At 36.7% G+C, this 14,000-nt stretch overlaps 1 protein-coding gene across 1 annotated transcript in view; it reads right to left on the bottom strand.

Moving 5' to 3' along the window:
- Window positions 1-403: 403 nt before the first annotated feature.
- The window catches only part of HPGD (15-hydroxyprostaglandin dehydrogenase), a 30,947-nt gene continuing 17,350 nt past the window's right edge, over window positions 404-14,000 (bottom strand). Inside the window, exons 5-7 of the mRNA XM_045996552.1 lie at window positions 6,289-6,365; window positions 3,672-3,835; window positions 404-2,670 (exon numbers count right to left, since the gene is read on the bottom strand). Coding sequence (XP_045852508.1) covers window positions 2,532-2,670; window positions 3,672-3,835; window positions 6,289-6,365 — 380 coding nt within the window. The 3' untranslated portion in view covers window positions 404-2,531. The remainder of the gene's footprint in view (window positions 2,671-3,671; window positions 3,836-6,288; window positions 6,366-14,000) is intronic.

Here is a 14,000-nt window from a genome sequence, read left to right as displayed (position 1 = left end):
TCACTCTGTCTTCCTCTATTGCTTTTGTTAGCTCAGCATGTTTGCCCACATTCTGATAATGGCAGCATAATTTTCCGCTTGGAATTATTCCTGCCCACCTCTCTTGTCCCCCACAGCTCTTTTTTCACTACCTCTGGGAGAGGCATGTCATCTGGTTCTGGTCAAGCAGAATGATCTCTGACCACAAGGACTGTCTCAGTACCCAGACTGAAAGCTGGTGAAACTCCGGATATCGATCCTGAAGCCATCATATGGACAGAGTTGCCTAGGAGGGAAGCTAACAAAGGGAAGAGATGGAAGACTGACACCAGCATTTGTGACCCTGTAGCCATTTTAACCCGTGCATAAGCAAATTCGCCTTTAGAAATTCAAATGTGAGAAAGAAGCTCCCCTTCAGATGATATTTAGTATGTGAAATGACTGAATTTTATTAAAAATTTACATCCTCAGACCTCTTCAGTAGCCTAAACTTGTGAACAGATAGAACAAAAATAGAAATCATCACAGTCACTTAAACTTTAAATGGCACAGTAAGTATCTGAAATCATTTGGATACAAAAATTAAGTTTGTTGGACATTTCAATGCCATTATCAAGCCTTAATCTTATTTCATTGTCCACATATTTTTAGTTAGGCTGTTCTGGGAACCCCCATTTATTAAGAAAAGTACATTTGAACAAATACATATTATTTACATTAGGATTTTCACTGAAAAAATACAATTAAAGAAATTAAGGCTTCCCCTCCCCCAAATGTAATGTTTTTTTTTCCAACCCAGTATACAGACATATTGTATAACAGTATATATTTATTTAAAAAGCTATTTATAGCAGATGCATTTTAATGTAAAATAAACTTTTACAACATAACTCCCTTTTTTTCAGTTCTACTCCGTATTTGATTTTAAATGTCTGCAGAGTTCACTGATTTGAAACAAATTCCATTCAAAGCACAGAGTATACTAAAGGGTGCCCATACAAGAAAATCATCCATAAATGAGAAGTTTTAGCTACAGCGTTTAACATCACAGTAGGAAAATATGTAAAGTAAGTGACATTTCCACATCCCTGTATTATTCCCTGATGAGTTACCACCACAATGTATGAACAAGCTCATGCTTAATTACAACCCTTCTCTATCAGACATTCACGGATGCTCATTGCTTGTTGTTTTTCAAATACATTATGGGAAACTCTGGACAGGAATTGTTCTTATTAAAATTACTCCTAAAAAGTGAAGGCAATATTTCCCTATGGCAGAATTAAAACAGAGCAAGTTATGGCAACATTCCAGAAACACTCCAGATTTTCTCTAGAAAATCCTCATCAGTCTCTCACATGGAGGCCATTTGCTCCGAGCTGGGAGCTTTGGACTTAACAGGCAGAGTGAATCACTTACACAATTTTCTATGAAAAAATGATTGGTTTGGAAATCTTGTGCTTTCACTATTAGTGGCATTAGTTGCTTGCAAATAATGCTACCCAAAACAGTTGCATTTACTGATCCTTTCTGAAAATACTTGACTGGGAAAATAGCAAAACTTCACAGGCTATCTTTACCTCTTGTTATTATGACTTGGAGCACACAAAAACATTTACAACTGAGGCTGTGGCAAAATTGGTTTCTTCTCAATAGCTATATATAGAATATTAATTGAATTCTGGAGATTAGAAAAAGAAGAGAGTTCTATTAAAAATTAGGCACTATGGAAATTGGTACAAATGAAGTAACCTGAAAAATGTTATATTTGTGTTTTTTTTCTTTAATGAGGTGATCTTAAATATAATATCTTAGGAGCACTATCATTTTTTCTATAACTATTAAATATTTCATTCCTGAGATTTCTGGAGGAAATTAAATTTCTTGAAGTAAGCAAACAGGAAAGAAATGGTTTTCCTAGATGGGAGGCTGAACTGTGGATCAGTATCTCAGCCAGTTACTTTGTCATTTTCCCATACATCAGAGTCCTCATTTGGGATATATTCACACTGTAGTTTATTCTTTAACTACTGGCCCTAAAATATGCCACATCTGCAAAGAGCTGAAATCTTCAGCCGAAAGATGGAATATAAATAAAAGTTATTGTCACTAAAAACTTCCCATGGCCATTCTCTTTTTTCAAGTGAAAAATGTAAAAACAAAATGAGATTTTTACATCTGGATTGATTAAATAACAATTCAAGTATCTCCTTTAAAATGATATTCTGAAAAACATTAATATTTATGTACCACAAATTTAAATACATTTTCTGAAATGCAGAATATTCCTTGGATATTCTTTGTTTTAATCATTACATGGACTATAAAGATCAAAAGTTAGCTTTGGTTCGCATCCTTATTTTTGATAGTTCCTGATTTTTACCCAAATACCTAACTAATCATGTAGAAATAAAGTTAATATCAAATGCATGGAGGAAAGCTTCAGACAATAACACAATTACATTTCATTTAAAAAGCTATATTCTAATGAAGATATTGTCTAATAGAAGTCATTTGTTCTTATTTTCAGTTACGGCTGACATATAAGATGTTCACTGAGTTTTTGCATGAAATGGAGTTGTTTCATAGTCTTGAAAATGAATTCCCTTAGAAGTTGTGATCTTCATAATAGCGCCATTCAAACCATCATCTTCAATGAGTGTTATTAATCCACTTGCAATCATTGATGGGCTAAAAATAAAGGAAACATTGGTTTTTTTAAAACTCAATATAAGGCATAATTATCACTACACTTTGAATTGTTTTTGAAAAAAATCTACCTTTAACATGTAATAAGGAAATGGATATCATGAAGCTATGGCTACCTCCATATTTAAGTCAGTTAGATAGATACCAACTAAATCAGATGATAAACTGAGTGGTAGATTTCCATGCCAAACCTTCTGCCATTCTGACAGGAAGCATTTATGAACTTATATTTATTGTTCAGAAAATGATTATTTTTTCATCTTTATCTTATAGTAGATCTTAGGCTTACCAGATAAAAATGGTATTAAAATAGAAATGTGAGGAATTATAGATAACATTAACTGAACATCTATTATCTACTTGTTGCTCCTTTAAAAACCTTCCACATATCAATCTATTCACGGACTTTCCAAAAACGCTATTTTAGCATTATTTCTATTCTTTAGGTGAGAAAATTGAGGTATCCATGAGTTGACAGATAAGTTTACGGTCGAGGTGCAGGCAGGATTTGATCCCAGGTGGTGGTGTGATTCCTTTGTCATGACAGTTATGACTCTGTGTTGTGAAACCAACTGCTTGAACTCAGACACTGTTCGCCAAATATGTGCGTTGAGAAGCCATTTCTTAAGAAAACGGTCGAAGCTAAGGGACCATATGAAATTTCACAAAAGGTAAATGTGAATATTGCTTGGAATTTAGTCAAATTAGGTATCATAACTTCCACAGGCAACTAAACAGCATTTTTTTTTTAAATCTCATTATGGCCAAAGGCATTATGATGCTCTGTTTCTTGGAATTCATAATGTGTAAAAATTCTATTCAGACACCCCAAAAAATATTTTTTTTAGCGTGTCTGCCAAACCAGCACTTTGAAGCACCCTTAGTTTCTCAGATTTAAAGGTTATTTTTTCCCATTTTATTGCTTATGTCCAGATAGTACTTTGCTCCATAATATAAAGGAAGATTGGTATAGTTTTACTTACTCCAAAATTCCATAGAACTTCATCATATCCTTAATATGATCCTTATATTCTATATATTGTCCCATGTTTTCTTCTTTCTCAATGGATTCGAGAATGGGTGTATTAACAAAGCCTGGGCAAATGGCATTCAGTCTAACACCACTGTTCATGAGATTAGCTGCCATCTGTGGATCAGAAGGTTGCAGGTTTCAGTTGCTTTGTAAATGTATACCATGGGACACGCTGATAATTAAAACCATTTCAAAGACTCTGATGAGAAAAATACTAGTCAGATATCTTTCTAGCGATCTAACAAAGACAATGTTAAGGTTGACTGGTAGCAGAAAATAAAAGAATACATACTTAAAATGTTAAATTAATTCCTGAAAGCCTCAGATAATTAATCCTTTAAAAACCAATATTTCTGGGAAACTCCTGAAAATACTTGGTTATCTAAGCTGCTCTTATCTACTGAACTCTTCAGGAAGCGAAATGTAAAAAGCCAAGGCTCAGAAATTAATATCTCAGGTTTGCCTTCAAGGATTGTATAACAAGAGAACATTTCTTTAAAAAATACTGTTAGGGGTAAGTCTGGGACTCTGATTCTAAAGATACTCTTGATAATATGCACTACGCAGAAGGCAATTTAAGCATCTTCAGACTAGCATTTCTTGGCTCAAATTCAACCTATTGATTTTATTTGAACTATTTATAAAACAAAATGTAGTCAATTATTTTTGGATTCCATTTACTTACTTGCTAAGGTTTCTTTGTAACTCCTAAAATCAACAGTCATGGAGCACTTGGGGTCATTTATGGATAAGCACAGAGCAAATGTTCCAACTATGATCAAAAAATGCCCTTGTTTCAGCTCTTACATTATAAACAAACGTCCTCTTTGTGATATATTCAGTCTATGTTTTTCCCATTTTTGTGCCTTTTGTTGGTGACTTTGCTATTTAAAATGCCTCCCAAGCACAGTGGTGAAGTGCTGTTCAGTGGTCCCAAGTGAGGGAAGGCTGTGATGTGCCTTACAGAGAAAACTCACGTGTTAGATAAGGTTCCTTCAGGCATGAGGTATAAATACTGTTGCTCATGTTCATATATTACATAGTGAACGCCATGCATATTAAATAACATGTCTTCACATAGAAATATACGTAAGACTAGGCTATGTATGGACTGACTGGTCAAAATGCTGTGAGCACAGGCTCGAAGGAACCCCATATTTCTCTGAGGAAAACAGTTCAGTATTTTCTGATGCAGTGTTCGTAAGTGATTTTATAGCGCTAACTACCACAAATAATGAGAATTGACGGTACAGATTTACTTTCTTGTCATTGTAAATAGGAAATTTCTGGTATTTAAAAATTGTTTTTTTTTAATTTAAATTCAATTAGCCAATATATGGTACATCATAGGTTTTTGGTGTAGAGTTCAGTGATTCACTGTTACATATAACACCCAGTGCTCATCAGGATTATTTTGTTTTGTAATACTTTTATGTGTTCATTAAAAGTTGAATTAAAGATTAAATCTATGCAAAGTAAATAAAAATTTCCAATAAATTTGAATTCATAGCATGAGAGCTGCTTATCTTCCCTTTTGGCTGAACATTTACCATTCATGCATCTAGTTTCTCTATCCCTATCTCTTCTCCATCTCTGTCTGGCCCTTCTCTTTGTCTCACCTAGATTAATCATGGCAGAGATTCCCCCAAACTGTTCTATCCTCTTCTACAACTGTCCTAATACATTCTCTAAACAATAGCCAGAATGGTCTTCTGAAAATGGAAACCTGATCTTGTCACTCCTTTGCATAAAAGACTTGCTGATGGCTGCAGTTAGAATCCATCTAAGCTCATTCCTGTGGTCCATAAGCTGCTTTTTGTCTACCGTCTGCTTCTGACTCTCCCCTTGCTCCTCAGGTTCCATTCAAAACGCCCCCTTTTCAGTTAATAAAAAAGCAAGCATTCTTACTTCATGCCACCAATGCATGTAGTCAATCAGGCCTAAGATAATTTTCTTAGCTCTGTACACCTGTCACCCTAGGCCCCATGGAGATGTCATCCTTGACTACTCTCTCTGGTAAATTCCCGTCCCATCCCTCTGTGCTAGCCCTTTTTATCTCCAACGATAAGTAATATCTAGAGCACAATACATATTCTACTCAAGAAGGCCTGAAGTTAACAATTTTAACATTTGGAGTCAATTTTAAAAATAAAAAGTGCTTTCCTTTTTTTTTTTTTTTTTTTTTAAACCCTGAGGAAATTTTTCAATAACACATCTGTGTTTAGGGACTTCATTTTTTTTTTCATTTTAAATTTTTATTTATTTATTTATTTATTTATTTATCTATTTATTCAGCGTAACAGTATTCATTGTTTTTGCACAACACCCAGTGCTCCATGCAATATGTGCCCTCCCTATTAAAGGACTTCATTTTTAAAAGATCTCTTCATTTGCTCCTTGATGGGATCTGAAAACCACTTTTATAATAATGGTTATAGGATAATTTATTTTTCTCTCTTTACACCAGATGCCCTGAATTCCGAATTTATTCCTTTGGCTTTCTAGAACTCATGTTTCACATATGCACAGAAAGAGAAAAAGAGACAGTGCGGTTGTTAGATCCTCACCGCTGCTGAGCGTGTGAATCCAATTATGCCGTGCTTTGAAGCACAATAAACAGGCTGTTGTGCCACAGGCATGAGCCCTGAAACAAACAAAACATTTAAAGAATTTCACTAAAAAAAAAGCAGACAAAAATCGAATAATTGCTACACGATTGAGTAATTTGTGATTGTTCCCATTTGAAACTTATTCTACAAAATACACGAAAATAATTACGAGACAATTTTCCTTCCATGATCTCTACGATACTGGCCAGAATTGATGGCATGTGAGTTACAGCCTAGGAATGAAGCCAAGAGTGATATGGAAGTCCGTCTGTCTCCCTGACTCTTGGTCAAGACAAGTAAATGTTATCTGAAACATAAGCAGAATCACCTTTAAACCAAGTAAGTTACCACCAATTTTCAGTTTTTAAGACTTGATTTTTAAAAAGTATCTATTCTAGGGGCACCTGGGTGGCTCAGTGGGTTAAAGCCTCTGCTTCAGCTCGGGTCATGATCCCAGGGTCCTGGGATCGAGCCTCGCATGGGGCTCTCTGCTTAGCAGGGAGCCTGCTTCCTCCTCTCTCTCTGCCTACTTGTGATCTCTGTCTGTCAAATAAATAAATAAAGTATAAAAAAAATAAAAAATAAAAAGTATCTATTCTACATTTTATAACGCTTCCAAATGGCTGACGTGTAAATTTCTGAAACGAGACTTGGAGAGGACTTGTCTTTGCTATGAATTAGTAGGCATTTCCTCCATCACCGACTGTACTGAATGATCCCTCTAAAGTATTTAAGAAAAGTCAAAGTGACTGCTTTTGATTCTGATCTGTAATAGATGCCTAGTTCTTCTTGTCCATAACTCAGGTAAAGAAAGCCAGAAATTAAAAAAAAAAAAAAAAAAGAAAAAGAAAAAGAAAAGAAAACCAGAAATAAAGACATATGATGTTATTTTGTTTCGTTTCATAATCGTGCTCTTACAGAATTCAAGCAATTTCAGAATTGGTTTAATTTTCCACATATACACAATAGTAACTATTGGAATGTATGATTAAATTCCTGGCCTGCAGAAACAGTAATATTGTAACACACATAGCATCTCTTCTCCCCTACCTCCTGACACAACCCTCCAAAAGACACAAAACAATAGGAAAGACCTTTTACTGAAATGTTACTATCAAGTTTATTTCTCATCATTGTCAATTCTCTGATCAACAGCAAGGCTTTAAACTAGAGCCATTTGTATATTTCAGTTTTTACAAATTTCCCCCATTAACTCATTTTAACATTTTTCCAGTTGGTGATTTCTGAGTCAAGAAACAGTGATCTCTGATTACTATAATGTTATTAATATCAAATGTCATGCTAATAAGACTAAATTATTCTGCTGAGACATGTTCATCTCCACCCAGCTAACCAGTCCCCGAGCACCACCAATCAGTTGTTGAGTGTGTTATGCCAAAGTTCAGCAATAAATGCAGACCTTAACCACTCCCTGGGTGCCTGCCAGGTCTCAATTTATAAAGTATGTTTGCTCAAGAGCACTTTAAATCACTGAGGACGGTAGATCACACATAGCACGTCCACCCAGTGATCTCAAAGGACTGTACCGTGTGGCTCTCTTGTTGTTGTTTCTTAGGTTAAGTAAAATGTGTGAGTTAATTAAGTTCATCGATGTCAGTCAGCAAAAATTTATGATGCCTTCACAGGGTACACAGGTGTGTTCGGGGTTGGGGACAAAGGGAATAAAGTAGGTGCAGCCAGGCATTGGGGCTGCATGCTCTTCTAAGTTCATTGCTATTTGCCTCTCCGTAAAACTTTACGAGACAAAGGCAGTTGGTTGAAGAATGGTGTTCACGGATGGCAGGAAATGCAGAATGACCCTTCATCAGAGATAAGCTGACGCAGCCACCGAAACAAAAAGCATAACTACACCATTCATAAATGTTGTCAAAGATGAATTTGGGATGAATTTTTGTTACTTGTGTGAAGGTACTGAACTTCTGAACCCAAGCTAGTTCAAAGTGTCACAGAAGTGAAATAAATCAAATAAGGTGGTTCCATTTAAGAAGCAAGCACAAAACATAGACGTTCCTCTAAAGGTACAATTGGAGAGGTGACCAGAATGTGAAAAGTTTGTTAGCATTTTTAAAGTGGCACTTGCCTTTATGAATCTTGTTAACATTATAATGACATTTTCACTGACATCCTGCAAAATGTCTACTTGTGCATTGCTTTCCCTTTCTGATATTAGCTCAAAGGCTGTATAAGTCAATATCAAACATTCAGAAATCGTGTCCGTTTTAATTTTTTTACAGCTTTACTGAGGTATAACGGACACACAATAAACTCCATATATTTAAAGGATTCAGTCTGATAAATTTTGACATATGTACACACCCATGAAACCATGACCACAATCAAGATAATGAACATATCCATCACCAAAAAGTCTCCTCTTGCCCCTTTGTTATCTCTTCCTTCTGCTTTTCCCCTCCCTCTAGGCAAACACTGTTCTGCTTTGTGTCACTGTAGTTTGCCTTTTCTAGAAGTTTATACAAATGTAATCATATATTATAAGCTCTTTTGGTCTCACTTCTTTCCCTCGGGATAATTATTAGAAGCTTTATCTATGCTGTAGCGTATATTAATAGCTCATTTCCCCTTTTTTTTCTGAATAGTATTCCACTGTAAGGATACACCCATCGATTGCATATACATTCACCTGTTGATAGATATCTGGATTGTTTCTACTTTTAGGGTATTATAAGTAGAGAGAATTCTTTTTTTCAATTACTTAAGCAAGTTGTAGTTAACTTAGTTAAATAGAGATTTTTTTTTCTTTATCTTCCCATACATATAGATTTTCACTGTTGCTTCTTATGTTTCAAACAGGTAGGGTGGGTTAGTGATCTGCAGTATTCCACGCCCCCCCCCCCCAGCTTGCCAATGGACAGTCCAGGTCTTACCATCTGTACCTCAGTTTGCTATTGTGAAAAGAAGACAAAATGGGTCGAGAAAGGATTTTTTTTTAAGGTTTTGTTTTTATTTTTAACTATGATTTTTTTCTGAGTATTTCAGACATCCAATATTTTCTATTAGATCTCAAGAGTCACTTCTCTTTTACGCATAATATTATTGCTATTGTGGTTTAGTTTCAGTATTGGTCAACTGTACTTCTGTTACTTACCTTTGCCCTACAATACTAATATATGTTGTTTCTATGTGCTTCAAATAAAAATATATTCGGGGGCTGGGAATCAGGGTCAGCACATAGAATTGTGCAGGGTGTGCATGTTATGACTCTGGAAACACCATTAACTTGGTTGTATAAATTGTGCCCTGCACTAGTGGCCCCCCCACACTGGCCAAATTTCTGTGGTTTACAACCTGCACAACTATACGTGGCAGGCTTCTCTGGTAGAGGAGGATGACTGAACAAAAGAGACTGTGAAGAAAGAACCAGTGGAGGTAGGAAGAAAACAAGTTAGGCACCCTGTCCTGAAATTAAAGATAGTATTCTAAGAAGCCTAGAGCAGTCACTGTTATCAAGAGCAGAATCAAAGGAGAGTCACGCCCCTTGAGATATGAACATGTCTCAAGATCACTTATCTATAAGTAACACCCATAGTCTCACATTTTCCTCCAGCTACAATTCTGTATCTCTTGACAACACAAAGTACTGAAAAGAGTTTCTCTACTCCTTGTTTCTACTCTCCTTGCTTCCCATTTGCTGCCCAACTCACTCTACTCGAATTTTCATTTCACCACTCCCATCCAAACAGATCTCATGACCAACATTTTCTTAAACTATTTAACCACCCAAAAATGTCCTTTTAATCAAAGTTGTCGAGAGGGACTGTAGCACAGTGGTTTGGACTTTGGGTGCTAGGCTGGCTGAGTTAAGAAAACAATTTTTTTTTCAGTGAGAACATCTAATTTTTAAGATTTTTTTTTAAATTTATTTGAGAGAAAGAATGCATGCGAGCACAAGCAGGGGGAGTGGCAGAAGGAGAGGGAGAAGCAGATTCCCCGCTGAGCAGGGGAGCGGGATATGGGACTGGATCTTAGGACCCTGGGATCATGACCTGAGTTGAAGGCAGACGTTTAATTGACTGAGCCACCCAGGTGTCCCCAAATTCAAATTTTGAATCCATCACAATGAGCTATATGACCTTTGAAGAAGTGAGGGCTACCAAGGTGTTTTTCTTCTGTAAACTAGAGCCATCATGGTAGCTGCTGAATCCCAAATGAGCTAATTTACATAAAATACTTTAAGCAGTGCCTGGCACATAATAAGCTGTACAATTTGCTATTATTTTATATAAATATTTTTCCTTAGGATGAAACATCTCCAAATCTTGTTTTACAGACTTATTTATCCACATTATATCTTTTTGTCAGAATGTACATTTTGACATTTGAACTAAAATGCCACAAATCCGGTCCATGTCCTAACTTGCTTTGGTTTCTGAACCCTGGCAAACAGTGGGCTGTTGTTAATCCTAATTCAAGAGGATTTACAGAAGTACATTCATTTAAGATCTGTGTGTTTAGTAGCTTTCAAGTACAAGGCATAGAGAAGAAGTCTTTAAAATATAGTGAGTGGTCCCTGGGTGGCTCAGTCGGTTGACCACCTGCCTTCAGCCCAAGTCATGATCTCGGGGTCCTGGGATGGAGTCCTGCATTGGGCTCCCTGCTCAGTGAGGAGTCTGCTTCTCCCTCTGCCTCTGCCCCTGCTCCTGTGCGCTCTCTCTCTCACTCTCTTTTTCTCTCTTTCAAATAAATAAAACATTAAATACTCTATTGAAATGTGTGAGACTAATGGGAAGATCCCTGGTGCAGGCGGAGAGTAGACCTTCATTGGCTGAACTGCTAGATCCGTGCCTGTCATCTGACTTCAGAGACTTTTGCCAGTATTAGAACTCCCTGACCAGCTGCTGGAATTAATTTGGGTTTCTAACATCTTGAAAATTGATACCTATAGACACAGGCTCTTCATGTTAAAGGACTTAACAATAAAAAACAAGGGATTGTGGCAACAAGATGGCAGTCTCCAAAGAAATGACATTAAAAAAAAATATTATAAGACATTTTTATTTATATTTAAAAGGTTAAGAATAGAGAATTTATCTCTAAAACTCTCTAAAACTTTTATCTTTAAAACCCTAGACCCAGAATGGTACAAAGTTCACTCTAGACCCAGAATGGTGCAAAGTTCACCTACAGAATCCCAAAACGACTGTCACCAAAATATAACATGTCTAATTAGTTACAGGATTGTTTATCATGACAATAGGTTTAGGGAAAAAAAATCAAAAGAAGAAGAAATTCTACCCACAAAAGAGAGAAATCATTTCTGCAACCACTCAGGATAATAACACCAAATAGTCAGTGACTGATGAGATAATTACGAAGAAAAATTTAAATACCTGAAAATTACATATGCAATTACAGAACATACAAGGAAGTCATTTAGAAAAATATAATGTCCATTTCCACATTAGTTCTTCCATCTTTAATATCCTTTCTGCCCATATTTACAACAGATAGTTTAATCCCTATGTCTAATAGAAGTTAAAAACTCAAAAAGATCTCGTGTAAAAAACTGAAATCTGCTCAGACAGGGCAATTGTACTGGACCTCCAAACAGGTTTTCTTTTAAATGGGTAGAAGCCATGTGAAATAGATTACACAGAAGTGCTAAAGAAATTCAGCTTTGGAAAATAAATTGAGAGTCTAAGGATACCAGTCTTTGCATGATAAATGGTAGCTCAGCAGCTATGCCAAAAGGCAGGAACCTGAACCCCTCACGTTTTCTTTACAATCCAAAAGGAAACCGTGTACCCAGCTTTCTGTTTTTAACTATCACTTCTCTAAGACAAGGGCAAAGGGAGAACCGGTGAGAATCTGTTTATGTTCGTGCAGAAAGCTGACCAAAGTAATGAGGACACTTCCCCTGATGTGATGTTCCACATAACAGAACACACCATCTGATGCTGCTTTTCTTCTCTCAGTATCATGTCTGCCATTAACAAATCATGTTTTATTTTTTTTGTTTGAGAGAGAGAGAGAGAGAGCGCACAAGCAAGCAGTGGGAGGGGCAGAGGGGGAAGGAGAAGGAGGGGAAAGAATCCCACGCTGATTCCTGACTGAGCATGGAGCCCTCCTCGGGGCTCGATCTCACAATGGAGATCATGACCTGAGCTGAAATCAGGAATCAGATGCTTCACTGACTGAGACGCCCAGGTGCCCCTAAATCATGTTTTAAAGTGTGACAGTACATAAAAAGTGGTCTAAACCTTCCTAAAACCACTACATCTTCTATAATAAAAAATCTTTCCAGAAAGGTAATTTTGTTTCTTAAGAATTAACATTATTAATTCTTGGAAAGTGGCTTCTAATGTTCCACCAAAATTCTCCTTCCTAGAAGTTCAGGCATTGCCTGTGCTGTGATCAGAGGAAACAGAGATGAATTTCCATAGCCATTATGAATCTCTGTAAACTGGAAGCTAGTTGCTCAAAGTGTGGTCCAAGGACTAGCATCAGAATTTCAGGACCTTTCCCAGACCTACTGAGTCAGAATTTACACCTAAACAAAATCCCTAGGTATCTAAGCATCTAGGTAATCATCTATGCCTGTTAGTTCCAGAAGACTATTCATTGGCTAATCTGGCTAGGAAACCCTAAACATTTTTATCCATTCCTCAAAAGGCCAATTCATAAATATTTCATCTTTCTTATTGATTCCTTCTAGTCTGTACCTTCTTAATCATTTTAAAGACAGCACAATGGACACCATGAAGAATGTTGACAGTACTAAACAAGAAAGGTGGCTCGCATGTTCTTAACAGTTGGCATCTGGCCAATAAAGATCCAGATAATGTAGGATCACCTACTCTATGGCATACACTTATAATAATACCAAAACAAAAACTACTGTTATTACTACTGCTAATTCTCACCACATTTTCCGAGTTATATACAGTTGTTTGGAATAAGTTGTAGGGAGTTGGTAAAAGGTAAAACTCATATAACCAGAGTTTATCACAATGCCTGTGACCTGGCATTTCCTAAATACGTTAGGCCTTTTTTTTTTTTTTTTCAAGATTTTATTTATTTATTTGACAGAGCACGATCACAAGTAGCAGAGAGGCAGGCAGAGAAAGAGAAGGAAGCAGGCTCCCCGCTGAACAAAGAGCCCAACGTGAGACTCGATCCCAGGACCCTGAGATCATGACCCGAGCCCAAGGCAGCGGCCTAACCCACTGAGCCACCCAGGCCTTCTTTTTACCTTTTTACCTGGTCTGGAGATGAAAGAAGGTGATGAGTATTTTAGCTCACCTGAAATTTCTGCTCTGTTGTGACATTCCAGTCCCACTCCTGCCCTTCAGGCCATGGGAGACCCAGGGCCTTGAAATTCAGTATCATGTTTCTGTTTAAAAAGTTTATGCCATGCTATTCGTTTGGTTCCACCATGCTCATAAGAGATACTGGTATATAGCTCTTAGTGTAGAGTATTTACCTAGTTACTTTCATACCCCCCTTCTCCTTTCTGTACATACCCCCCTTCTCCTTTCTGTACATGCTCAATGTAGGTTTAAGTTGAAGCTGCTCCTTAGAGAGGTATCTTTAGCACATTCATCTCAACACAAACTTCAAGCGAATTGTATCAGTTTATAGCCAAGTAAGTAAGATACTCGGTTGGTATTTTAAAAATCAATGATTTTTCA

This window comes from Meles meles, chromosome 2 (genome assembly GCF_922984935.1).
Source record: "Meles meles chromosome 2, mMelMel3.1 paternal haplotype, whole genome shotgun sequence".
NCBI lineage: Eukaryota > Metazoa > Chordata > Mammalia > Carnivora > Mustelidae > Meles > Meles meles.
Note: the sequence above shows the minus strand (reverse complement) of the source record. Positions and strands in the feature narration are given on the sequence as shown.